Source organism: Cornus florida, unplaced genomic scaffold, assembly GCF_030987335.1.
Source record: "Cornus florida cultivar Cherokee Brave unplaced genomic scaffold, ASM3098733v1 CherokeeBrave_3.0.0_Hap2_Chr10, whole genome shotgun sequence".
NCBI lineage: Eukaryota > Viridiplantae > Streptophyta > Magnoliopsida > Cornales > Cornaceae > Cornus > Cornus florida.
Genome location: NW_026775580.1, coordinates 77605663 through 77633488, shown reverse-complemented (window position 1 = coordinate 77633488; position 27826 = coordinate 77605663). Strand labels below are relative to the sequence as shown.

Below are 27826 nucleotides of genomic sequence, written 5' to 3'. Positions count from 1 at the left end.
TTTTGAGAGGAAACCAAAGAGAGGTCTTGAGAGGAAAACTATAGAGAAGCTTAAGGGGAAACAGAGAGGGTTTTGATGATAGCTTGTGAGGCTAACGAATAATGAAGGGGTTGGTTTTGGATAGAATCAAGAAGTCACAGAGGAGGGGAACAATGGTCAGAGGAGGATAACAGTGTTGGGGTTGTCGGATTTTAGAGACCCGGCATTGAAAGGTTTCAAACCGAAGCCTAAAGGCAAGTTTCATTCTATCTCCTTCCTGTAAACTTGTGTTCTGTGCATTCTCTATAGTCTCCAGGAATCTAATTTAATTATTAAAATGGATGTTTATGCATGATAGAGTCTATGTATAATTTTAAACCCCTGTTCGCTTTTGAAACTATGAACTATTGTGTTTTTGTTTTAAATTTTTGTCAATATTTTCACAAGGGAATTTGAGGAGTTTCTAGGATTGCATGAACCTGAATTGAACCCTAGGAATGTAAGAAAAATTCTAGAATGGAGGGTTGAACTTTGCCGGACACGAAGAAGACAAACGGAGAAAACATAAACTGTTGCGATCATGATTTAAGCTTTTGCTAAGTAATTCATGCTGGAATTAAATACGTTTCTAGGCTTATTAGGACTTAATTTGAACCTTAAAAATCTTTAACAAAGTTGGGATAGAGGATTGAGACTTGGCCGGACGCGAAGAAAGTAACACAGAGGAAGCAGAGAAGGAAAAACGAAGGCTGGAGAAGTGGAGGCGGCTCCACCCTTCAATAGAGGCAGCTCCATTAAAGTGGAGCCGGCTCCACAAAGTGTTGAGGTGGCTCTAATATGGGTGGATCCGGCTCAACTTAAAATTGGAGGCGGCTCCAATTTTGGTAAGTGCCCAGAACGTGTTTTTTGTGGTTTTTGGACTGCTGGGGCTATAATGCAATACTGAAGTTTAGTTGGGGGTTTTAAAATATTATATATAACATATTTAAAGACCCAGGAGTAATGGTTTAGGCTGTGGGTAAGGGACACCATGAATTATAAACACAATTATGCATGGTGTCAAGGAAGGAGAAATATTTAAATTTCTAGTTATTTAAACTAAATGAATGGACTGAAAGGGAAGTTGTTCTTGGGATTTTATATCAATAACCTATATAATCTAATCAGGTTCTAGGAACGATGGTTTCTACTGTGGTTATAGATATCATGAACTTTAGATAAAAGTTACATGCTGTCAGGAGTTGAGGGAATTTTTAATCACTGGTTTTGTTTTAATCCAATTTATATGGATCTGTATAAAATACTTTTGGGGGTTTTATATAATGTGTAGTTTAGACTTCTGAGTGTCAATATATCCGGCACAGGATTTACAATTGACATTTAAAGGGACGTCATGAGATTTGAAGATTAATTTGCATGCCGTCAAGGATTTAAATACTAGTCTTCATTTTAGCAATGTAAATGAACTAGTATGGAAGTACTAGTTGGGAATTTTTTTATTACAATATACTCAGGTTAAAATTCTGAATATTATTATGTCATGCCATGGATGTTAAATGAGGAACTGCTAAAATTACTGTTCATTTAATTATGTGGATATGGATGATTTAAATTATTGATTATGTTTTAGCAATTTGAATGGAAGTTTTATGGATATATCATATACTGGATGCATGATGGGATCTTAATAATATCTGTTTTCTATTATGCTGGTTTCTGGATATATTTTATGTTCATTTGAATGTGCATCATCTGTTGATCATATGCATGTATGTACCGGTATGGGACGGTGACATACGGAGGGACGGATTAGATCAAAACGCTAATTCCAACCCAATCGTACATACGGAATGGATTAACTAAAACAGTTAACTCCTACATGGATGCATGTCCTGTCAACTAAAATAATTGAACGACATCACGGATGGTTGCTTTACTTTTCTGTATTAGGAAGGATTTAAATATATACTTATGATGCCGTGATATGAGCTTGAGTCTCCTGATCACAGTTAGGGTGCGTATATCGCCTAGGATGGATAACTAGGCCTAATGATGTTTCCCTGGTTGTTCTACTCGAGTTGAGACGGATTATGTGGGCTGGTGAACGTCCTATAGTGTGTACTTATATCTATATGGACTACTTTAGCTATTGTTGAGCTATCTAGGATGTATCTGCGTATCGGGTTTATGTACGGATTGTAGTAGATTGGAACTTGCATGTGGGCCTGACCCACTCTTATTTTTCAGGTGTTCGTCAGTACCAAGCTTAGAGCTTGATCGTGTTGATGCAGATACAGACACTCACTCTTCCGCTTACATAGGACTTCCTTTCTATTTTGGTTTTGGATTTTTAATTCTGTAAATTTATTTAAGGATTTGGGATTAGGGGTCCACTAGGTGGATTCCCGAGTTGTACGGATTTTAATTATATTAATTTATTATTTAAGGTTTGAGGATTTTCATTTTAGTTTTCTTTCAGCGAATTATTCTTTTATTATTAATCAAGTTTTTTTCCTACTTGTTTACATATTGATTGTCTGATATCCCTCGGTTCTGTACTCGGACTTGATCACCCGTGGCTCTAGAATCAAGGGGTATCACAGTTGGTATTGGAGCACTCCAGGTTCTAGTGTCCTTAGGAGTGTCTTTCGTTAGAAGTCTTCCGCGTTGCGTCTCTTAAAAACTTAGAGCTATGTTAGGATTCGTTGTACTCTTTTATAGTTTGTTAGGAGGAGCAGATGTCAATTATGTTTCATAATTATGGAATGATTGACACTAGAAGGAGGATAGGGTCCAAGGCGACGGCGAATCAGACCCAAAGGAGTAGAGGAGTACATTATCGAGTTCTCTATCAGAAGCAAAACTTAGGATCGAAGGTTTAGTTCCGGTTGGCGCTACTTCTAGAAGTATAAGCCATGGAAGAATTTAGGTGTGTGGTTTAGGTCACCGTATAAAGGGACCAACATGATTTTAGTTGTTCTCATAAAGGAGACAAACGAGGATTAGGAGTCCGAAGAGGATTCTAGTGGAGGAAATTTTAGTATACCCAAGAAGAAGGGTATTGAATTCTTGAAAATCAAGGATCGTGCAAGGGCGTTTTAGTTCCCTAATAGTATAGTGAACAATATTGGTAGAGTTGGCGTGGATCGACCTACATATAATTAAAGTTTTGTGTTCCCTTAAAAGAGGTAGATAAAGGAACTCTTCAGGGGTTCAGGAATTGGATGGAGTTCTTCTCAGAACGAGGCAATGATTTTATATCACGTTCCGGGGAGTATCGGAATTAGGTTGTGAGGGTCTAAGTGGTTCCCTTAAAGCTACATTAGACGTTTTGCATTCCGCGATTAAGGAAGGTGAAGGTTAAGCCTTTGGAATTTGCTGAGGCAAATGGATGTTGTTTTGAGCTATCAGGTTGGGTGATTACCTCCGAAACTAGGAAAAAAAAAAATGATTGTGAACCAATCAGGTAAAGTTGATTTGTAAAAGAGATTTTCTTTACTAGAAAGAACGATGTTTTACATAGGATTCTATTGTGTATTATTGTGTTTTATTGTGTGTGCATTACGTGTTTCATTCTCGTTAATTATTCAGGATTGGGATACGGTTTAGTTGGGGATACAAGCGTGAAGCAACTAACTACCATTTTGGAGTAATAACGTTCATTACGCTTGAATTTTTGGCGTGTGGTCATAGGATTTGGTAAGTATAGCTACCCTTAGCCAATCTAATGAACCTGGACATGCGTAGCTATAGTACGTTTTCAGGATAGGATAGGTAAACTGGCAGTTCGAGTCAAATGATATAGACTAATTGGATAGACTGTAACGTCACGATGGTTTATCAGAGGAACTGACTTGGCTTAATATCGTCTCGAAAATTTATAAAAGAGGTGGTCCCAAGTCAGCAGGAAGATTTTGTACTGGTTTAAGTACTTGTGGGAATGCACCAACTAAGGAAAGTAAATTAACTATTCATCAGTCTATCCTTAATCAAGAACTTGGCTCCTAAGGGTATGTCGTTAGAAGGAGTTGCCGGAGTTGCATATCAAGGAGAACATAAAATCACTTCATTTGCACGAATAATATGGAATTTTTTTATATATATATAAGGTCACAACTCGCAACAAATAATTGTTGCTCGGAAATTGTTGCCTATTTGGAGGATGAAAGGATTTCCAGATGTGGTTGCAGTTAGACAGGATGTCTAATAGACACTTACTTGTGTTAGACAAGTAAGATGTCAAAGACTTGAAGACGAGACCGAACATCTAATTATGGAAGCTGGTGTTACCAGATTAACAATACTTTTATTTGACAAACTGGAAGGAGGATGTAAGGACTGAGGTTTACAACTCTTAGTTCTTTAATTGGTCTCGGAGGAAACATGATGCTTCGCAAAAGGAAGCAGATGTTTGGGAGGCAGGTAGGAGGAGGGACGTAATGATTTACCTCAAAGTTTGATATCTAGTAGGTAATCTAGATGGATCGTCAAAGATCATTGGATCCTTGTAGTCACTTCTCATGCTAGAGCGGGACTAACAGAGTAGTTTCCAGGGATCTAGAGGAGAAATTGTTAAGTTGACACAAAGGTGAGGATCCTAATCGGAATATTGGTTGACTGATACAATTAAATCAGTTTCACTTTATCTATTTCAGAACTGGTAAGATATCAGTTCCTATCACTAGCACGGATTATGAGACGGCTTAGATGCATAGCTATGGTGACTCACACTTTGCATTCAGTTTTGTCTAGTGGAAGTAATAAGGAGGAGGATGATTTTATTCACCGATATGGTAATTAAACTCTCGGTGGTTGTTACGCAATCTGTTGCGTTTTAACATGTGTAAATAATCACATTTGCTATTACTAGGGGAATGGAGATAGTTAACTTAAAATATTGGAGCTGATCTCACAAGAAGTAGTACCTTACTTGGATGAGTTTAGGGTACTAAAGGAAGATTAGTAGTGTCTTCCTGATTTTAGTAAGGTTAAAGTAACTGCGATGTAAATTAGCGAAATTTTACAGTGCAGTCAAATAGTTATGAGTTGCATCATAACATGCAATGCTAGTTTTGGTGCGGTACGGATAGGGACATATACATATCTGGCTCAAAGAGTATCATCTGTTAACAGGGTGGGAAAAAAAAAAAAATTTGATACTTGGATATCATCGGAGGTTTAGCTACTTCCTATATCAACATGGAAGTAGGACCGATCGGGAGGGGATGGTTGGTAGGAAGTACCGACATTGGTTAGAATTTTACTTCCATCTGAATTAGGAGTCGTGGATCAAGCAAGTTCGATTGTGGACATCACTGTTGGTGGTGTTTGTTTTGGCATGTTATGTCAAGTTCCTCCTTGCACTGATAACGGAGTCGTAGTCTGTGGTTATCTCGTATAGGAGTTAAACACTGCTATGTCAATGGAGTTTTGAAGGTGTTAGAGCAATAACTATGCTTCACATCTCTAGACAGGATATCGGATCATGGCAAAACATTGTCTTTTAGAGGAAGGTCAGGTTCACATATCGCACTGACTCTTCACGGATTTTGGTTATTGGTTTAGGAAGTATCCTATTATTTAGCGTTACCAACGTGTTAAACGCTGGATGCATATGAATTTTATGTGTTTGTTCCATGGAACTGGAAGGAATAGGGATTGTTACCCTTTGCTAAATATAGGTATGATTGGATCATTGATAGAAAAAACCTAGGAGTTGTACATTTATGTTATATTTCTTTTACATGGAAACTTAGTATATTGTTGGTTATGTTGGGAATTTGGTAGAGCTTACCTAAAAGAGGCTATACCACACGAAAATGGAAATGAATTTTAAAACGACAATAATTCAGAGTTTCGTGAATTCCGAGGACGAAATTCCTTTTGTTAGGGGGGGAGAATGTAATACCCCTAGTTTTTAAAAGGATAAAAAGGGAATTTAATTTTGTTTTTATAGCATTTTGATTTAATTATGTGACTTATGTGGTTTATTTGCTTAGTTGATTTAATGTGACTTTATTTTAAATTAATTGGTTAATTGTTATTATGTATTTGTTTTATTTAATTGGTTAATTATAATTATTTGTTGGTTGGTTTTATTTAATTGTTTAATTATGATTAAATTTACTTCTTTGATTTATTGGTTTTAATTGACGTGTCTTTGGTATATCATATTTGGTAGCTTTTATATGTTATTTGTGTCATAGGGTTTTATTGTTTTTTTGTATAATTAGGTCGCCAACTTATATTAGGGTTTAATTAAAGCCTATAGAGATATGGATATAATCAGACTTAAGACTGGGATGCCTATATATATATCCTGATACGTCTGCTAGGGTTGGGAAGAACTCTATTCACGTGATAAGGTTTTGAGAGGAAACCAAAGAGAGGTCTTGAGAGGAAAACTATAGAGAAGCTTAAGGGGAAACAGAGAGGGTTTTGATGATAGCTTGTGAGGCTAACGAATAATGAAGGGGTTGGTTCTGGATAGAATCAAGAAGTCACAGAGGAAGGGAACAATGGTCAGAGGAGGATAACAGTGTTAGGGTTGTCGGAATTTAGAGACCCGGCGTTGAAAGGTTTCAAACCGAAGCCTAAAGGCAAGTTTCATTCTATCTCCCTCCTGTAAACTTGTGTTCTGTGCATTCTCTATAGTCTCCAGGAATCTAATTTAATTATTAAAACGGATGTTTATGCGTGATAGAGTCTCTGTATAATTTTAAACCCCTGTTCGCTTTTGAAACTATGAACTATTGTGTTTTTGTTTTAAATTTTTGTCAATATTTTCACAAGGGAATTTGAGGAGTTTCTAGGATTGAATGAACCTAAATTGAACCCTAGGAATGTAAGAAAAATTCTAGAACTGAGGGTTGAACTTCGCCGGACGCGAAGAAGACAAACGGAGAAAACATAAACTGTTGCGATCATGGTTTAAGCTTTTGCTAAGTAATTCATGCTGGAATTAAATACCATAATATCAATAACAAACAATCCAAGTAATAACGAACCATGTCGTGCAATGGGATGCAATGTCATACAATGTCACTCCCCATTTTCCAAAAATCATTTCTGCCATCATTTCCAAACCGTTAGTGCAATCCGTCCCATGGCAACTCCATGGCGGCACGAGAGAAGGATTGGCTAACTATCCCTGACCACAAGGCAACTCCAAGGCGTCATTTGGGGCCCAGTTAACTCAACCATGCTAGGAAAATCTCCCAAGTTCCCTCTAGGCCACACTAACGCCGCAGTTTTAAGCAACTGTTAGGCGGCCAGGTTTTCATAAACCCATTCAAAAACTTTTCCCCAAAACCCATTTTATTTTCCTTTAAAATTAACTTCTCATTTCTTTCCCAATGCTTATACATAAAATGTTTCATAAAATTATATAATTCTACTTTAACAACCTTGCATGCTTAATAAGGAAATTTACACACCACATTCCATACTCACAATTAGTACAATTTTCAATAACAACGTATTTAAATTAAGAACATAATCATTTAAGCATGCCTTTGTCATATCCCTTCAACAAATCAATTAATTATGAAAAAAAAAAAATCAATTATGCATACCATTTAAGCATGAAATTCACATAACTTATACAATTCAACCTTAACAACTTATATGCTTAATAAGGAATTTTATACAAAACCTAACATGCTTACACTTAGCACAATCTCAACAATCACACATCTAAATTAAAAATATAATCATTTAAGCAAGTCTATATCATATTTCATCAACAATCAACATACACGTCACTAAACATGAAACTTACATGGAATTATAACTCATACACATAACATCAAGACAACTTAGCATGAATTAATCACAATTTAACATGTTATACTACAAATTAAAAGAGAATAATTCACCAAGAACCAAGAGATTGTAGATTAAACACCCCTACCTCCAAAATGATGAAAACCCCCAATTTTGTGCCCTAATTTCAAAAATCCTAAGATGCACCAAAACTGAAATTGCTTACACCCACTTGAAGATCTCGCCAAGCTCTTCGATTTGCTGCAAACAGCATCCAAAAATTCTCACTGGTTGAAAATTAATCAAGATTTGAAGCTTTGAATGAAAAATAAAATAAAAATGAAAATAAAGAGAGGAAAAGAGAAAACTACCGGGGAGAGAGAGAAAGGTAAGGCCAAAATGCCTCTTAGCCATAAATGAATAAAGTGGTAGGTCCCACCATTTTTTTTAATTAAAAAAATCCTACCTTTTTCCATTTAATACACACACACACACACACATATATATATATGTATAAATCATAACATTACATGAGTGGGTTGGAGGGAGTTAATTATCCTGAACAACTGGTATCAGAGCCGATGGTGGGTCAAAGCCTGTGATTGGTCCTGAAGATCATTAGAAGAAGATTGCTGCGAAGTTTATCAGAGCAGAAGATAATCGTGATGTGCTATGGAGATTCAATCAGAGTTGATGATGACACGAAGGTATGAAGAAGGTGATGGTGTGAAGCCCATGAAGAACGAGTCTTAGAACAAGCTAGAGGATGCTCGTTTTCAAGATAGGGCAAAGATGATAGAGATAAAGCCCACAAGGAACAAGTTTTGAGGACAAGCCAAGAGTGAGTGCTAGTTTTCAAGATGGGGAAAAGGGTGTGAAGAATGAAGAGGTTTACTCTAAGCCCGATAAAGAGCAAAGGGGAATACGAAGTGTGAAGATGAGAGGTTTTTTACTTTTATCTAGAAAAGCAATTGATGAAGATGAGTTGAAGATTGGTGGGTTGCCATGCGGGAGCAATTGAACACCAACGGGGTGGATAGAGAAGATGGAAGAAAAAATGAAGAATGATGAATTTGAGAAAAGGTGAAGATTGTTAAAGTGTTTCTCAAGTTCATCATAATGCTTTTGTTCAAAGTGGATAAATCTTTAATTGAGGTAGAGCTATGAAGAGATCCTTGTTTAAGGTGGAGCTATGAAGAGATCCTTATTCGAGTTGGGGGTATGGAGAAACACGTGAAGATTGAATTTTGAGCCGAGGTGGAGGTTGTTCGATTTGTGGTTCAAAATTTTTATGCAGAAAATTAGTTTCCTATTTTGTTTTGGAAGGTTGAAAGTTATAAAAGAAAGTGTATCCCGTTATGTTTCAATTTTAGAGTTTTGATCATTATGGTAACTTCTTATAGGCAAGTTGAGGAATACTTTTTCAACATTTTGGGTTTGAAGACTCCATAAATAGATACGGGTATGAGAGGTTTAGAAAGAGAGAGAAGAGAGAAAAGATGTAAGGGGTTTAAGGGTGAGTGTTGTGAGGAGAATGGAAAGTGTATGTAATTCCCGAGTGTATACATGTAGCCTCATAAGAGATGATGAGTGAATGAGTGGGTTTTGACATATGGTTGTATATTTTCTTCCTTGATTCATAATAGTGAAATCTCTCTCGCCCATAGACGTAACCTTGGGCAAGCTATGTAAAACAATGTGTGGTGCGTGGATGTGCGATTGTTATCTCTATATATACTTGTGTTGATGTGATGTGATGATGCTTCCGCCATGTGTAATGAATGAGGGATTTAACTCTCAACAATAGCCAACCATTGAGTGGATTAGAGGGAGTTAATTATCCCCAACAACATATATATAAATATATAACAACAATAAATAAATGTCATATTGAATAATGGCATTAGTAGCGTGTCATGACTTATTAGCCAGCTCACCTACACATCAATACAATAAAATCAAATCTAACAATGGTATAAAATATCAAGGAGCCTAACTTGTTAGCTATCTCAATGATCACAACCCATATATATATATATATAATTTGAACCAAAATAATATATGTAAAAATTAAAACATTGATTCATAATATTTTTACTCAGTACATTCACAACTACCCTCAACGATTTTTCATATTCTGAAAGTGTTGAATAATAACATCATTGTTAACAGTATTAAATATATCTCTCTCAATATACACAACCATCATATCATTCATCCATTGGTCTTCCATTCAATTGTGCAGTCGAGTTTTCAAAATATTCATGGCATAATAATTGAAATTTAGATGATGATAAAAATATATATATATCAGATTACTTGTCTCTGCACTGTAGTATTTGTTTGGATTTTAAGAATTTTTGTAATGTTGAAGACTTGCTAAAAGAAAAATGTTGACTGAAAATGTGATGAAAACAACGCATTTGTTTGTGGTAAAGTTAAAAATGTGAAAGAATATCTTGTATTTTTGGGGGAAAGTGGGAAAGAATATAATATTTTGAGAAAGAAGAAAAAAAATATCATATTTTTTGGAAAGATTATATATATACATTTTTGTGTAATACCGTGAATGGTCATTTGATTATATATATATGTGTGTGTGTGTGTGTGTGTGTGTGTGTGTGTGTGTGTATTTATATATAGTACATATACGTGCATTGTCAAATTTTAGTGGAGGCAATTATACAAATATAAAAAATAATAAATAATAAAAAATAAAAAAAAATCAATATAAAATTAAAAAAAATTAAAAGTTCAGTGGGGGCAGTTGTCCCCACTTGTCCCTTTGTGGCTACACCACTGTATATATATATCTTTTATTCAGAAAAAAAAAAAAAAAAAAATGTGTTCAGGTGCATGGACACAATGTTCTATCAACATAGTTATCGTAGGCTCAATGAATCTTAGGACACCATTCTATTCGAAGATATCTAGCTTTTCAATAGGATGAACTTTTGTAGTCTAACAGAAGCTTATTTACTGATAAAATTAGTTGAAGCACCACACACACACACTCCATCAAGATGTTTTCAAGAATATACTTATAGTTGTTGTGGGTGCAGTACAAATACATCTATGGCTCCTTACTGCTCCAAATTGATCTAATGGATAAGATGGAAGTTGTTAGACTCGTCCACTTAACCGAAAAAAATCTGATCTCATTTTTTGCATTGTAATCTGGAAAATGACTTTTAAGGCAAAAGAATTTGAATAAAATAGAAGCCAGAGATTTCCAATAGTGATCGATGTGAGATCCAATTGAGTGTTTCCAATGAATTGAGAGTTTTCAACTCTCCCATTTCATTCAAACTCTACATTCTGAATATCATTAATTTTCTAATCATCATATAAAATGTAGAATTGTGTTATTGCAACAGAGAGAAGCAAGTGAAAAAGAGATCTAAACATTTTACACCTAACTATTTATTTTTGTCTTTTTTCTTAACCAAAAGGCTAACTTCTTTCGATTTGGTTTTACAGTGTTTATTTTCATTTACAAATCATTTTCCAATACCATAATAATCCGTCTAGAAGAAATTAAATTGCCAAAACTAAAAAGAACTCAAACCCAATTAAATAGTATGGTTAGATAATTACCCAATCAGTGGGAAAGCTAAGAAAGAATTCAAATCCAGTCAAATAATATGGTTATATAACTATCCAACCATAATCGTATCAACATGTATAGTAAATGTTATGAATCATATGATTGACTTTGACATGGGTAGCAAATTCAACCATACACGTATGAACACACACTATTATTTTGGCAGGTATTGTGGAGAATAAACATTAATTTAGGAGGAGTTTCTTTATATAGGCATTGTTGGCAGACCCTGAAAGCATCTTATGGCAAGTATAAATAGAGACAAAGAGGAAGCGGAAAAAAAACAGAGTGGATTTGGCAAGAGCCTCTAAGGAAGGATTAATTAATCTTCATGGCGGTCTTGTTCAGAGTTTTCTTTGTTCTCACTCTCTTATTTGTCCATGGGTCCGCACTTGTGAGAGGACCTGATGGGATGGCGGCACTATATCATGCAGCAAGTCATATAAATCCTCAGGGACAAGGTAGTGTGGGGGCGGCGCATCTTCCTATCGCTGCAATTGTAGCACATAAGAATGGAAATTTTCCTCATTCTGAAGAAGAAGAACATGGTAATGATAAAACGACGCATCTTCCTATCGCTGCATATGCAAAAAGAGGGCAAAACTAAAATACATGATTCATTAAAAACCCATATGAATATATCTTCATGTTGCAGTAATTATGTCATTAATTATGAAATTAAGTGTGCTTAATTCTATAATTATTAAATGTATTGAATAAAATGTGTTTACTTCATAATGTTGTTGTTTGAAAATAAGTATATTTAATCATACATAATTAAGTGTGTTGAATTATGAATCAATAATTAAGTGCTTTGGATATAATAAATTGAAAAGAGGAATTAAGTGTGTTAAAATCTGAAAATTTTTGTGTTAGAGAATATGAGTATGTGTGTATATATATTTCCCAAGCCAAGCAAGGGAGAAGCCAACTCTATAGCTGCACCAGGAAAATCAAAATCCAACACAATCCAGTCCTTTCTCACCATAGCTTGTTGACTCAGAATATGAACAAACATGTTGCCCTCTTGATAAACCCAGGTCATAAATTGGACATAATTCTTCAAAGGAGTAGTCGATTTGGATCGATTTTGGTAACAATGGATGAGAATATAAAAATAATGTGTATGGATAATTTTTATGTGTTTAATTATTTTTATGAAATGAAGTGATGGTTTTATTTTTTATTATTTAAAAAAAAAAAAAAAAAAAAAACATTAGATTTCGAATCTTGAATTTTGGATTAAAAAGTGTTGAAACTTAGATTTATTTTGTAGAACTTTAAAACATCATCATGAGAATATAAAACCAAATTCAATTTAATGAAAGTAATAGAATGAGATCAGATCCTGAATCTAACCGTTTAATACAACATAACCTTTGATATATTTCCACCTATAAATGACCACCAGTGTTCACTTTTGAGTAATGTAGGGATTGAAAGTGTTTTCATCAAAGATGATTAGATAGAGAGACTTCAACAATCATGGGACGAGAGAGGGTAAAAAAAAAATGAAAATTTGAATAATCAATTTTCTTGTTTTAATTTTTTTTTTTTATTATCATTGGCACTTCTCAAATCACCTCAAAAGTTAAAATTTAGCTATCCACGACAAGATTTTAGATCAATCCAACACAATATGTTTTCGACCAAGGATCCTGCAATACAACACCGTGTTGTACTGCAATGGAAGAATATGATCATTCACATGAGATCGCTCCACAGATGCGATTTGATTTTTGCAATGGAAAGATATGATCATTCACATGAGATCCGCGAGAAGATTTTAGATCAATCCAACACAATATGTTTTCGACCAAGGATCCTGTAATACACAACACCGTGTTGTACTGCAATGGAAGAATACGATCATTCATGTGAAATCGCTCCACACATGTGATTTCTGCAATGAAAGGATATGATCATTCACATGAGATCGCTCCACACGTGGGAAATCATAGCCAAGCAGAGCTCCCAAAAAAGCAACATTTAGTTCAAAGGGCATATTTCATCAATCAAAATTTTGCGTGGTTTCTTCTAACAATCCATAGCAACCAAGTCTACCTTGCATGTAAAATTCTCAAACTTAGGTTACATCTCATATTTTTCGAAGTTTTCTTTCCTACCTAGACCGCTATGAGGAAATCAAATCCTTCATTACTATGGAATCAAAAACCTAAATTTGCAACTAAAACATTAGAACAAAACCCTCTCAGCTTGAACTATGATTCGTTTCCCAAATTTCAGAACGCCTGAATAAGCAAAAGGCAGTGATTCAGGTAGCAAAAAGTACCCATGGCTGTATATAAACCTAATATCCTTGGTGGTAAATAACATGAGTGCATCGATTTGCGACTTGTATGAAAATTTGTCAGAAAAATGGAGTTGAACCAAGTGTTGCACATAAACACTTTCTCCACAAATATACAATGGAATCTGCAATAAAGAAATCCACAAATTCTGCTTAAATGTATAAAACACAAAATCCTATTTACAGTCCAACCGTAGCTATTTCAACAAGATTATGGTGGCAGTGGGATTGAAAAAACAGGAGTCAATCTCAAATGGAATGCAGGATTTGTCTTTGGCAAAAGTCAAAACATCAGAGTCATTTGATTTTGCAGGTACAGAGAATATTACTGAAAATCAATTGTAGCTTAGGGTTTCTGCGTTTCCTCATAGGTTGAATTGCTGCTTTTAAAGGAACTAGGAGCATGATCTGATTTGGAAGGCTTAGAGCCAACATCACCATTAGATGGGCTCGGTTCTACATGCTCGTCTGGCCTCAAATTCGACTTAAATGGTCTTTCAAACTCTTTGACAGCACCAGGATCAATAAATAATTTGTTGAATTTCTGCTCCTGTAAACACGCATGTAAATTTTATTAAAAGATAGGTGATGCAAGATTGGGTGCAGAGGTCACCAAAACCCAGGTAACCATGCATAGTAAACAAATTATCATCTTTTGTTTACATGTGTTATCATACATAAACTAAAGGGTACACATCAAAATCCCAAACGAACATATACAATAAGAAACACAAAAACAAAGAAAAAATCAAGCAATTCTATAAATTTTGTTCAAGACTTTCCAAGCTAATCAAACAGGTTGGCCGTGGTTGAGAAAGGGCATTAACAATGTGTTTTTGCCCATCACATACTACACACATTTGACTCTGTACTTGCAGTAGATCACTTTAAAATCTAGTACTAAAAACAAACCAGATGGCACAGTGACATCATGCATTAGAATCTAAATAAATATCAAGAAAATTTGGTGGAGCACCAACCATGATCATACCTCTATACCCTATATATTTCTGTCCAATTTCTCGTGTCTGCTACTGAATGTTGTGTTTTTTAATGACTAACAAGACATATTTCCTGCTAACATCATCAGTGGTCCAAAATATAAGTCCTTGAAAAAGGAAGTAACAAAAGACCAACCCTTTCACCTAAAAGAGGGGCCTTAACCAGAAAAAAATTTACATGTGAACTATTTCCTTCTTATTTTTTTATTCATTGAAACATCATACATGTGGCATATCTGAACCAAAGAGGCGCATAAAGAGATAAGTCCATTGAGGTGATTGCTTATGAAAATTTATTATGAACATATAATTTAGGACCACCTATTTCATTAACTTTCTACATTTTTCGAAAAAGCTTTTATTATATGACAATATAACAAAATAAAACCAGACGCATCTAAATCATTAAATCATTCTAATTACTTACCACATAAAAATTTTGAATAAGACCCATTTGTGATATACCCACAATATTTATAAGTACAAGTTGATTGGGATGTTCCTGACATATTAATTGTACAAATTACATAATACTCTACCTGTGTGGCGGCACTTTGTTGGGTTCTCGTGTAGGATTTCCAAAGAACTAAGACTTCATACGATCAAACGTATAAACGACGACATAAAATGAGTGTTTTGGCATTCATTCAATAAGTATTTTTTAAGGTCCACGATAAAAATGGTAATTGGTGGACCTCCACCAGCAAAATGGTAAGTGGTAATTGCATACACCCAACTAACACTCACACCCACTGGCCACTATTACCTCAAAGGAGACTTAAACCCTCAACCTTCCACATGGGACGAAGCACAGATGCCACTCGAGCTAAAGGCTCAATGTCAATTCACTGATACTGGATGCATTATCCAGACGTTTAAGTAGGCTCAATTATATGCATTGAATGTTAAAAAATATTAGAAACCAGAGCTGTATTTTTCACCTTCCAGGTAAAGTAAACCACAAGGTGCTATATGTACTTACATTCTGTAGAGCTTCAAGCTTTTTCTGCAGTGCCTCATGCTCAGCCTGAATACGGAATGGAACACCATGCTTTTGATACACATTGTTTTGTGCCAAATCTTCATCAATATCACTTGCAGTAGTCGCAAAAGGATGATTTGCAGGAATCCACCTAATTGTATCAAGGTCCACATCAGGGGGTACTGAATCACCTTCTCTAAGAAATAATGTTGGTCTTTTCCACTGATATGCACGTGATCTTCTTTTTTGATGTATAGCTTGTTGCTCCTTTGTAAGAGTCACTGGCACTAAGCGATAAACCTTCCCACACATTTCGACAGTGGAATTACTCTTACCAACCTTCACCATTGGGTTGTTGAATGGGTCTTCGTACTTGAGAGGTGTAGAACTGTGAAGAAGAAATTTCATGTGGAGCACCAATCATAATCATGCAACACAAGCATTATAGATGAAATGTGAATTTGGCTTGTAACAAAATTAGAACACCAGCAAAACATCTGCATATTAAAACAGAAGTCCCAGGGATGTACTAAAATCCATGGGCATTATTGAGGTTACAAGTGGATGAGCTAACATTTAAACTTCATAGTATGCTATGTGAATGCGTTTTCAATTCAAAACCACTGAAAGTAAATCTGTTAAAACCCACACACACTCACTTGTCAGAGAGTAAGAGTTCGAATCATACATGCCTCTTCTATCGGATCTCAGCTGGCCACGCCTCACAAGATCAGCTACCGTTCCTGGACGATTGGACCTTGATTTCCTCAAGGCATGAACTCTCACTGCAATAGCCAACATAGTTGCCAAGACACATATCCCAATTGCAAAACTAGTTCCAGAATGACTTTTCTTCTGAGATGAAGAAAGGACAAACAACATAAGCATAAACTACCAAAGTTCAAACTTCAAAATTCTAGATCACATTCCAAATCAAGGAAGCTAATCAAACAAGCATAACTCAATAGAATATTAGTTATGTTTCCGGTCATGGAAAGCAGCCTGATATAAGATATTTATATATGTTTCCCCATCATGGAAAGCCAATCTTGCTTCCATCACTCACTTGGTTCATATGCCACCTCTTAGAACAGCCATAGACATAAATTTTCACTAATTAAACACTTTGCAAAATGCTAATTTTTGTTTCAAATAAATACCATAGTGGAAGAATGTGCTATGAAACATACCAATTTGGATTTTTTATTCCACTACTTTAGTACGTTTTTGTTACAAGTTCTCCAAAGACAATCCTAGGATGAGTTGCAGGGCTTGGGATGATAGTTCCTAATCAAGTGTTGACACAAATGCAAGGAAAGTCCAAACTCGGTGAATAGATGTACTAATGAAGGTTCAGCGGCAACTATTACGAAAATGTCTGTCCGGTTATTCATCCCAATGTGCCATGGAGAAAGGGGTTATCATTACGATTCAATGACAAACGCCAACCGAAAAATTGGAAGCTGTTGATTCCTTAACACCCTACAATGTAATACTTAGCTATACACACCAAACGGAGGATGGTCTTAACTACTTTCGCAAGGGTGCCTAAACCTGCCATTGCACGCTCAAAAACAAAGAATTCCAATTGAATGCATTGATTAATGCCATGACAACACATTTTAGTACAGATAAAAGATAGAGAAACAAATTACCACCAAAATTATATGAGGAAGAGAGCCAATTGTTTGCTGCAATCTTTCAACCCGATTTTTAAAGCCCACCAGTTTATCTCTCTTCGTCTCGATGACCACTTCATCTTCTACTCGCTTGTCGGCACCAGAACTCACCGAATCGCTTGAGGCTCTCAAAACAAACTTTCGACATGTCTTCCTTCGATTCCGATTCAGATAACCACAATTGAACCCCAATAAGGTTCTAATTTCCAGTACATTTGGGGGAAATCGACGCTTCAAAATACAAATTGAATGAGAGTAAGATATGATGATGGCACAAAAGCAATTACACGCATATACTATATAGCAGCGAGAGATTGAAGCGCAAAAGAACAAGAATCTGGAATGTGATTTTTACCGGAAAAGAAACGGTGTGAAGTTGGAGAGTCCAAATTGATGCCATTACAGAACAAGGAAAAATCTCATCCTGCCAATATACATGTATATATGTATATGTATTAGGGTTATGATTCGAAATCCAGTATATAAGAATTAGGGTTTGTAGGGTTACCCTTTTGTTTTGCGAGATGAATTTCAACCGGTTCTACTCACTCTCCAGCTTAGCTAGTTCCATGGATTCTGAAATGGGTTGTTTGGCTGCGCGGACAATATATTTCTGATTTTTCATTTCATCAGCTCGAGACGGCGACAACTGGGCCAATAATTGAGCCTGCTCAAGCATTGGGCTAGCCCACTGGACTTCATGTTTGGTATAGACTATAGAGACAAGGTGGGTCGATGTTCTTGTTGTTGGGAGGGCCATCTTGATTTCCCAATCTATATGCTTTTAAGTTCTGTTTGGACAGCCCAACAAACTTGGCCTTTGATGGCTTTGGACAGTTCTTTTTTGTTTTTTTATTTGGTGGACGATGGTGTTGTGGACATGCAATTCCTTGTTCCATATACACCAGAATTAAATTTTTCTCAAATGGTTTCGAGGAGTTTCGAATTCCCAACGTTCAAATGTAACACGTTAAAGAAAGAACCGATTTAATAAATTTGAATAAAATAAAACATGAAAATGATAGTAATACGTCAAAAAAATAATAATATATAATATAGTATTCTACATAAAGAATTTTTCCACATTATCATAAATAAAACAACTAATTGAAGCAACTTTCCGTCATGTCTTGCCCGTGTTCCAACCGCGTCCAACGAAAATAAAAAATTTCAAATTTCACAACAATTTGAGACGTGACAGACACATGCCTGAGCCACTGTGACACTCTTAAAAAAAGAAAAGTGTTTGCGCTTCGTGCTAAGTATTCAGCTTTTTCCTTTCTCTTTCAAGGAGAGAATAGGTTTGGTTTTCCCCTTCTTTTCACATGCCTAATACAACAAGCTTCTCTTGATTAGTGTATAGTAAACACTCTTTTATTTATTTATTTTTAATTGGTACTCACATACATTTGTCTCTTCTGACACTTGAATCCTTAATCTCCCTTTAAAAAATAAGAGGCTAATATCGTTAGGTCACTGGCCCGTTGATTAGTGAACACTCCTTGTCTAACTGTACTCCAGCTAATTTTTGACTAATTGATACCTCCAACCAAACTTACTTTAAAACGAGATACTGTGAGATAATATTAATGTAGGGTTTGCTTTGAAATAAAGTCATGGATTATGAGACCCCGTTTGGTAATGGTGCATGATTCAACTTATGGGTCGATACGTAATCATTTTTTAAGTCTGATAAACGATTAGTATCGGCCAATTTACACCGACTTTGTCAGAATCCGTTACACAGTGACCGTGATCGATATTGCGAATCATGGTTGCAAGTTTTTAAAATATACCACTGACGACTAGTTAAAAAGATTATTTCAGAATTTTTTTTATTTTAAAATAATAATAATTAGATGTTGTGCATTGCTACAATACCCGTTGATACTATGCAAAAGCATATAAAAAATATCAAATCGATATTTCGACCCTGAAACACTATTTACAAAATGTTTTGACATTATACAAAAAAAAAAAAATTATTTACTAAACAGGTTACGGACTTGCTGTCTATTGTAACGGACCCACGACAAAAACGCCAACCAAAGCATTAATTCCCAAGATTTAGCAAATCAAAAACCAAAGCATGCACAACACGTGAAACCTTCAATCTTGCTGGAAGGAAGGAAAAAAAAAAAAAAAAATGGTGACAATTCAGCAATAAACGGCATCTTGCTCATTCCAAATGCATGTCCATTTTTTCGGTAACCACTTTCATCCGGTTCAATTCATATTCATTGTACCACCAAACTAGTAGGCCATTTATCATGAAGAAAAAAATTTCGTGCCAATGTTCAAATTATTCCGGAAAAAGAACAAATTGATTCTATAACATTGATTAACATAACCATGATTATCATATAATTAACGTAAATCATGTCTAATTTTCTTTTCTCAAGCAAACATATCCGGTTTATCTAAAATTAAATTAAAAATGATAGACATTGAGGGCGCTTTTGATAACTTTTTTTTTTTTTTTTTTAATGTTTATGTTGTGAAATGAGAGAAATATAAACAAATAATGTTTGTTACGTTTTGTATGGTGTCAACTATTTAAAAAAAAAATGTCTGAATCTTGAAACAAAATAAGAATGCTTTCATGTGATTTTGTTATTTTAGCTATACAATTGTCGGTAGATTTTTTATTTTATATATATATTAAAAAATACAATATATTTTTACAATAATGCAAACATATTTTTTCCTTTTACTTTTTTCTTTTTTCTTTTTTGAGAGACGTGCAACGAATTTTTGGTTTGTGTCTTATGTGCACTAAAAATAAACCTCAACAGAAACTTTGCCAATTAATAAGTCCTGAATTAATCTCTTTTGTCATTATGATCATGATTTCGAGTCATACATTCTAATTTTAGGATTTACAGTAATTAGTTATGTTTAATTTGTTGATTAATGAAGATAGATAGAAGTGTAAGGAGTTATGATTAACATGACCATGATTATCATCATATATTGATTAGCGCTAACATTGAGATGTCAATTTATACCATCGTATTTCCGCTCTGCCCGCCCTTTAATAGGATAGATTTGATAGCCCCTAGACGGGTTTGAGACGAGTATGATAAAAAAAAAAATTGAAAACCGAAGAGGGTATGGGGCAGGGGCAGATTTACTAATGAATCCAACCCGCCCCCGCCTCGATTATATATGTACCTTTAAAAAAATTATAAATATATATTTAATATTGAAAATGTTGGTTAATATATTAAATATTCACTACTTGGTAATTTTTAAGTTGTGCCAACTTATTTATCAGCCCAATTTAAGTACATTGGGTTAGTTTTATTTACTAAATAATAAAAGTGGCATAATTCACCTCGTCCCCCAATTAAACAGCATATGTGGGGTAGAGTCGGTACTTTATTTGCCGGAATCGGAGTGGAGATAGTATACCAATTATAAACCCGTCTCGGAATCGGAGTGGAGTTAGTATAACGAATTTTCTAATGGGACGGAATAAGGTTTAGCCAAACCCACCCAACTCCGTCTCGTTGTCATCCTTAATTTTTTTTTGTGAAGGCATCCTACTGGTTGGATTGCTCATGTTGTCCTTGGAAGCTCGGTTTCGAACCTTTGCACCTCTAATTTCTAATTTAACTGAAAAAATAAATAAATAAAAATAAATCTAATTTTTTGTTTACAAGCATGCATATCAATCTTGTTTGTCTACAAAAAAAATTAATTAAATAAATAAAATTAAAAAAAAAAAATTATGGACATTGAATACATGTTTGGCAATCATTTTTGTTTGGTATATTTATTATCAAATTGGTAAAAAAAATAATAATAAATAATAAATAACATATTTGGTAACATGTGTTACAAAAATGTCACAATGTTTTTGTTTTATATGGGATTTAAAAAATTCAACAAAAATATTACCACCCTCAAGAGCATGATTTGCGGCCATGCATTCTAATAGGTGTAACCGTTACACGTAGGATTATGAGTGCACACGTGGTGGCAATGTATTAGGCTGTAGTGGCATTTTGGTGGGCCATCCATCTTATTTTGTTGGACGGCTCCGAATAAAAGGGAATAATAGTCCATTATTTTTTTAATAATTCCAATAAGTTGAACTAACACTATCTTAGTTAGTTGTTTTTGGTGACATTTTGGTACTAATTAATTATATCTTCAAATTATTGTATTGATTACCATTTTTAGTAGCTTAATTAGTGGTTTTGCCGACTATTGATGGTAGTTGTCAGTTGTTTATGTAAACAAGAAGTCAAGAACAAATTCGCTTTGCTATGCATTTGACCAACTTTTACCACTATACTACTAATAGTGACTATATTCATACTCAATATTTTACTATTATTGCAGTGGTTATTATAAAAAGGAGCTAACCATTCCCCTCTTGTATTTGAGGCGAGAGAATACTAAAAAAAAACCTTTACGAATGGTTTACTTTTGTAATTTAATCAATTTTACATCTTCAAAGTTTAGAATTCGAATCTCTTCAAATTTATTTTTAAGGAATTCTTTTAAATAATTGTTCAATACGTACCAAATGTGAGGACGACATATGCAATAATTGCTCACTACATAGGGGATGGAAAGACCGCGTGTGTCCATTGCTTAGTGCACGTAAGACAAAAAAATTAGATGTGTCCAATTAGGACTGTAGACAGGACATAAGGTAGGGGACAAAATTGAATTTTGCGGGGTAATAATGTATTTTTAAAATAATTTTAGGAAGCGCAAATGTAATATTTCATGGATATATTCTAAGTCACACAATCCTTCTCAACGGATGTCGCTCTCATGCTCCAAGTACACTCCCGCTCTTACGCTTCGCGCGCGCTTTGCCTCAAATTCTCACTATTTATGATTTAATTCTGTCGCTTTCACGCTCCCATTTTCGAATTCGCTCTCGCTTCTACTCCCTCTTCTGCTTTATAAGACTTAGGATATATTACTGAAAATAAATAAATTGTAAATATAGATTACTTATATATATATATATATATATATATATATATATATATTGAGGGTAATTGTCTCCAATACTTTCAATATAGATCCGTCACGTTTGCGATGATAAATTATGAAACACTTTGAAAGGTTGAACATTCCCTAAAAAAAAATGAACGACCATTATCATTGTATTAAATAAATGAAAAACAGGTTGTGGATGCAACCATTTTTTTATTATTGTGAAAACAGTATATTCTACCTTTTATGTGGCATAATACTTCTTGGATACCAGTGGCATCGAGTTTGTGGCAATCATTTATTTGAAGGTTGTTCAAATTATTTATTTTATTTTTAGCGAGAGTAAAATTTACTCTCATTCAATTAAGCAAAATAATTATATATTCATCAAAAATCACCACATAATCGATACTCCAAGGTAGGGGGATAATTTTCTATTATAGAAGTTTAAAGTGATGCTTTTGTATAAAAGTGAAAAAACCTGAAAGTGGTTTTTTTAAATGATTACTACTTTAACTTGGGAAGTCCTTTTCTTTTTGACCTTTTCATCCCCCAAAAGCCAATAGGAATGAAAATAAAAATTATGCAAGGAATAAACCAAGATTATAACGACAAGTTCATTATTTGTGTCACATAATTCAGACAAAATAAATTGCATTTATGAGTACTACTGCAAATTAATCGAGCTAAGATTATTCTTTTCTCATTTCAACATTATTCGCGAACTCAAATTTGGTGACAAATTTTAAAAACTGAACTTCGTAGCCAATAATAAGTTTGAAGCTAAACTCCACTAACAAATGAGTACATACTATATTTGACCCGCGCATTAAATTAAAAATTAATTTTTTTAAAAAAAAATAATTCTGGTACCGAATAATTGCAATAATTTATTAGACCTACTTTTTTAATTGGTCAATTATACAATAAATAAAGAACTAAAACCGTTCACTTAGTTGTATTTGATATTAATAACTAATTAAAAATTATTCGGTTAAACAATTCACTATAATAACTACTCAATTTTTAATTTAAGTTTTAAACTAAATTCTTTTTAATGACTAGTGACACAATAATACTTACAATGAAATGCCTAATTAAATAATTTTTAATTGACTATTTATACTCAATATAAATAAGTGAAGGGTTTCATTTTCTCATTTATTATATAATTGACCAATTAAAATAATACGTCTAACAATTCACTGCAATCATTCAGTACAAGTTAGTACAAGAATTATTTTCCTTTCTTAATTCCAATTCCAATCAACTCTTCCTATAAGTGAGATTGAAGAACTAAATAAGAAAATTACTTGCCAAACCACTTACTTTTTGAAGGTTTAAGATAAAATAACTGTTAAGTGGGCCATTTAATCTGACCTGAAAGTAAAATCAATGTCAAAATTCAAAAAACCTTGGTCCCATTCCTTTAATTGATTCCATGGGTCACCTAAAATTAGAACATATATAGTACCTCTTTTTGTACTTTCCCATTTGGAATTACAGTAAAAAAAAAAATTAAGATGCAAGAAAATGAAATTGATCCACATAAACTTTTTGTAACAACACAAGTCATAAAAACAGAAAAATAAAAATTGTAACCACAAACAAGGAACTAAAAATTCTACATAAATATTACAGAATATATATATATATATATATATAAAATTTTGGGGGTAGGTTCAGAATATATATTATGTACAGATGTAAAGATTTATATTCTGAACAATCTAATTTTCATTTCCAAACCCTAATTGCTTGAAGAATTTAAAAAGGTTAAACAAAGCTTCTAAGCTAAGGCAAGAACCTATTGATATTATCTTCTCTTTGTTTCAATCGGGCCTCAGTCTCAGCTCCGGCGACTGAGCTCGCCGGCAAGCCACCGCACTTCTGACACCTAGCCACCAGAATCTTACGACACGACGGGCACGACGAATGAGATCCGAGCCACGTGTCGATGCATCCGACGTGGAATCCGTGGCCGCACGGCGGCAACACTCGGATTTCGTCCCCGGCGACGAATTCCGCCAAGCAGATAGCGCAGTCGGAGAATTTCCCGGCGTCTTCGACAGTGTACGTGACTTTAGGAAGCGACCTCAGGATCTTCTTCTTCAGGCCTTTGTTCGCCGGAGGCGGAGGAGCTGAACGGCCGGCGGCTCTGCCCGCGATCTGGCGAATCCAGGCGCATCGAGCTACCGCCACGAGGCCGAGGACGCAGATTAGGGCGCACAGGAGGGCAGCAAGGATGACGACGAAGTCCGAGTCGACGGTGTTGACCTCCGGCGACTCCGTCGTCGTCGAATTTACACTTCCTAGAATTCTTGAACGAGGACTCATCATTCATGTGAAGAGAGCTCTGTGTGTGTCTGTGTGAGAGAGAAGAATTCTACCTTCTTCAAGTTTTTAACGTTTTCATTTTATGCATAATGAACTTTTGGTGCTTTTATAAGGAACATGTTAGCTGGTTTAACCAAACCTTTTAATTTTAATTTTTTTTTTTTGGGTAATCCAACCAAAATTTAAACTTATATTTCTTAAACAGGCACCATTATCCTAGTTTTTCTTCACCTATACCCCTGATATTTTTTATTTTGAAATTAAACCGACACAAAGAAAGGATCCTACCATGCATTCCACAATACATCATTTCTGAAGACTTTGGCCTAAATATAATTATTTTTTGAATTCAAACATTTCTCATTTTTAATTCAAGGAATAATTTAATATTATTCTTATTATTAGTAGTTTAGTACATGTAAGACTAAGAGACTATAGTTACATCATACATGTGGTAGAATATGAAATCGTTCAAAAAGAAAACCTTAATTTCAATGATGTTAAAAGAACATGATAATTTTTTTTTGGTAATCCAACCCAAATTTAAACTTATAATTCTTTAATAGGCACCCTTGTCCTAGTTTTTCTTCACCTATACCCCTGCTATTTTTTATTCTGAAATTAGACAGACACAAAGAAAGGATCCCACCGTAAATTCCACAATACATCATTTCTGAATATTTCGGCCTAAATATAATTATTTTTGTATTGACATGTTTGTAATCTAGAGAATAACCTAATGTCATTCTTATTATCGGTAATTGTCTAATATATGTAGAACTAAGAGACTATACATGCATGTGGTAGAATATGGAGTTGTTCATGAAGAAAGCCTCGATTTCAGTTGTGTGAACTGCAAAACATGATATTGACGTACTTCTTAATAATTCTCGAGTCTAAAACTTTGATCCTATCCAATTCATCTACGCATTTATTTGAGTTATTCTATTTTTGTTTTTTTCTCTAAGCCAGTGTAAGTGAATTGACAACTTTGGTAGTGCGTAGGGCAAGTCTACTCGTATCTTGTTACCATAGATAATAATGGCACTACCTTTTTCTTGTCCGAGATAAGATAACAACCACTTTATCATCCAAAAATTTAACTATGATTACACCTCCTTTTTCCATTCTATGCCACCATTTGCTCTGCCTCAATGCTCCACTTCATGGAGTGTTTCTTAATTTAGAAACTTATTTAGTACTGAGTAAAACAAAGTCCCACCAACATTTAATTCAAGCTATCATTCTAAACAATCAAATTAGGCATGTATTTACGTATGTTAATTTATTATTGTTCTACGTCAACCGTGAGTATGTTATAAATCCTCATTAATGAGAATTTAAATATTGTCTCAATAGTAATTTTACAAAACCCGTCACTTTTTCTTTCTTTCTTTTTTCTTTTATATTTGTAAAATCTAAAAATACATCATTTATATCCTTTTAACATTCTTAAAATGCAGGAGAACTAAGAGTTTACATTTCATGATCACCTTAAGTAACACAGAGCGAAAGTGTAAGCGCGAATACAGCAAAATCTAAATTACATAGACTGAAAACATGAACATGAAAGCGACACTAATTTAAAGGAATTGTATAACTTAATTGTCACTCAATTTTACCTTGAAATAATATTTTGAAACACCGTTGAAAACAAATAACAAGCTATAGAATGGCATTGGGCACCACCAGAATGTTGTTAAAGGTGCGCGTCTGCCTTCTATTTTCGACCGCAAAGAAGAATTCGTAGACATTTTGGAAGACCATTTTATTTTCTTCTAAAACACCAATGATTGAAGGAATCCAATCATGTCATAAAGGTGCGACTCCAATGGCCGAATGAACAAGCTTACGCACCTCCAATGAGAACAACTCCATCATAGCTTTCCCTCCATTAAAAACCACAAAACTTAAGCTTGATTCAGTCTTCGAGAATAGCTCTCTTTTTCAATAAATAAAAAGTAAAATATTGTACAAAAATATGTTTGATCCACGGTTTTTGAAAACTATTTTATAAAAACTCCATTAGGAAAATATTTATTTTTGAATAAATTATCATTTATAATTATCCGAAATTAGTTTTCTGTTTTATGAGGGGCAAATCAAGCCAATTTTTTCTTGTTATTTTCTCTGCACAATTTAGTTGGGTCATCTGTTTTTGGAGTGATGATGAAATGGAAAAAAAGTTTAACTAAAACGGGTCCACTTGAAACTAGTTTTGAGTGTGAAAATGGCCCTTTTTAAGTGTGAAAATGGCCCTATGTATCAATACCCAATGCCAAATCAATCTTGTTCATGGTTAGGTTATAGATCCCAAAAACAAAAAGTGAAAACAAAAGGCACGTGACAAGCAAAAGAAATTGTGTAATAAAGACTGCCAACAGCAACATGTTGCACACCCAGTCACATGGATCCTTTCCTCTCGTACTTATCCTGTAATACAGACATCTTTTCTCTCCCTAATTTTCTTTCATACTACCAACTCCAAACTTTTCTAAACCAATCACAATAAAAGCCTAGTGTAATAACAAATTAAAAGCATGAAAATTTCTGAAAAGTGCCCTTTTTTGGGCTATTTCATTTGACTCGGTTTTTGAAAATACACTGGACTTTTTTTTAATCTTGTTGCTTCACCTTTACAAAACATTTTTTAATTCCCGGATGGACATTTAAAACAGTATGAGGATGCTATGCCAACCAACACTTGCACGGTTCAAAAAATTTAACCTATGAGGAGACATAACGTATAATAGAATAGATTGAAAAAAGAGAATTCACGGGAACTAACAGTGGAATGATTCAAGTGATCCATCACTTACAAATTTTTATTAAGAAAAAAACCCAAAAAAACAAAACAAAACAACTTGACTGCTTGCAACACTTCAACTACTCACTTGCTGTGTTTGCGAGCGAATCTAGAGTTCTAATTTAAAATGGAAAGAAATTTAGTTGAGTCTTTAAACTAATTTCTTCTAAATCCAAATTTAGGATGCCAATTCAATGCTCCAAAACTCAATATGGTGTATTTATCAAATAATAAAAATGTATTAAGAGGCAAAATTTATTGTATTAAGGTATCAAATGCATTTCCACTTTACAAATAATAAGAGACAACAAAAGTTGGATAACATTCCTTTCGACACCCATAACTACTATTGAATAGGACAAACCATATGCACCCATGTGCATGCACAACTCTGTTTC

At 34.3% G+C, this 27826-nt stretch overlaps 2 protein-coding genes across 3 annotated transcripts; both read right to left on the bottom strand.

Annotated features, from left to right (window-relative positions):
• Window positions 1-13717: 13717 nt before the first annotated feature.
• Window positions 13718-17909, bottom strand: LOC132278674 (protein MULTIPLE CHLOROPLAST DIVISION SITE 1). Of its 2 annotated transcripts, XM_059780517.1 has the most exons (6): window positions 17832-17909; window positions 17679-17747; window positions 17300-17554; window positions 16333-16499; window positions 15645-16032; window positions 13718-14211 (listed from the first exon to the last, which is right to left on the bottom strand). In XM_059780517.1, exons 2-6 carry the CDS (start codon window positions 17721-17723, stop codon window positions 14008-14010), a joined length of 1059 nt encoding a protein of 352 aa, XP_059636500.1. In that variant the 5' UTR covers window positions 17724-17747; window positions 17832-17909; the 3' UTR covers window positions 13718-14007. The 2 variants fall into 2 exon arrangements, with proteins under 2 accessions (XP_059636500.1, XP_059636501.1); XM_059780518.1 differs by having other exon boundaries at window positions 17679-17907.
• A 5900-nt stretch (window positions 17910-23809) lies between these two features.
• Window positions 23810-24721, bottom strand: LOC132279270 (RING-H2 finger protein ATL8-like). The gene has a single exon (XM_059781199.1). The coding sequence runs from the start codon at window positions 24623-24625 to the stop codon at window positions 24080-24082; it is 546 nt and encodes a 181-aa protein (XP_059637182.1). The 5' UTR covers window positions 24626-24721; the 3' UTR covers window positions 23810-24079.
• Window positions 24722-27826: the final 3105 nt, after the last annotated feature.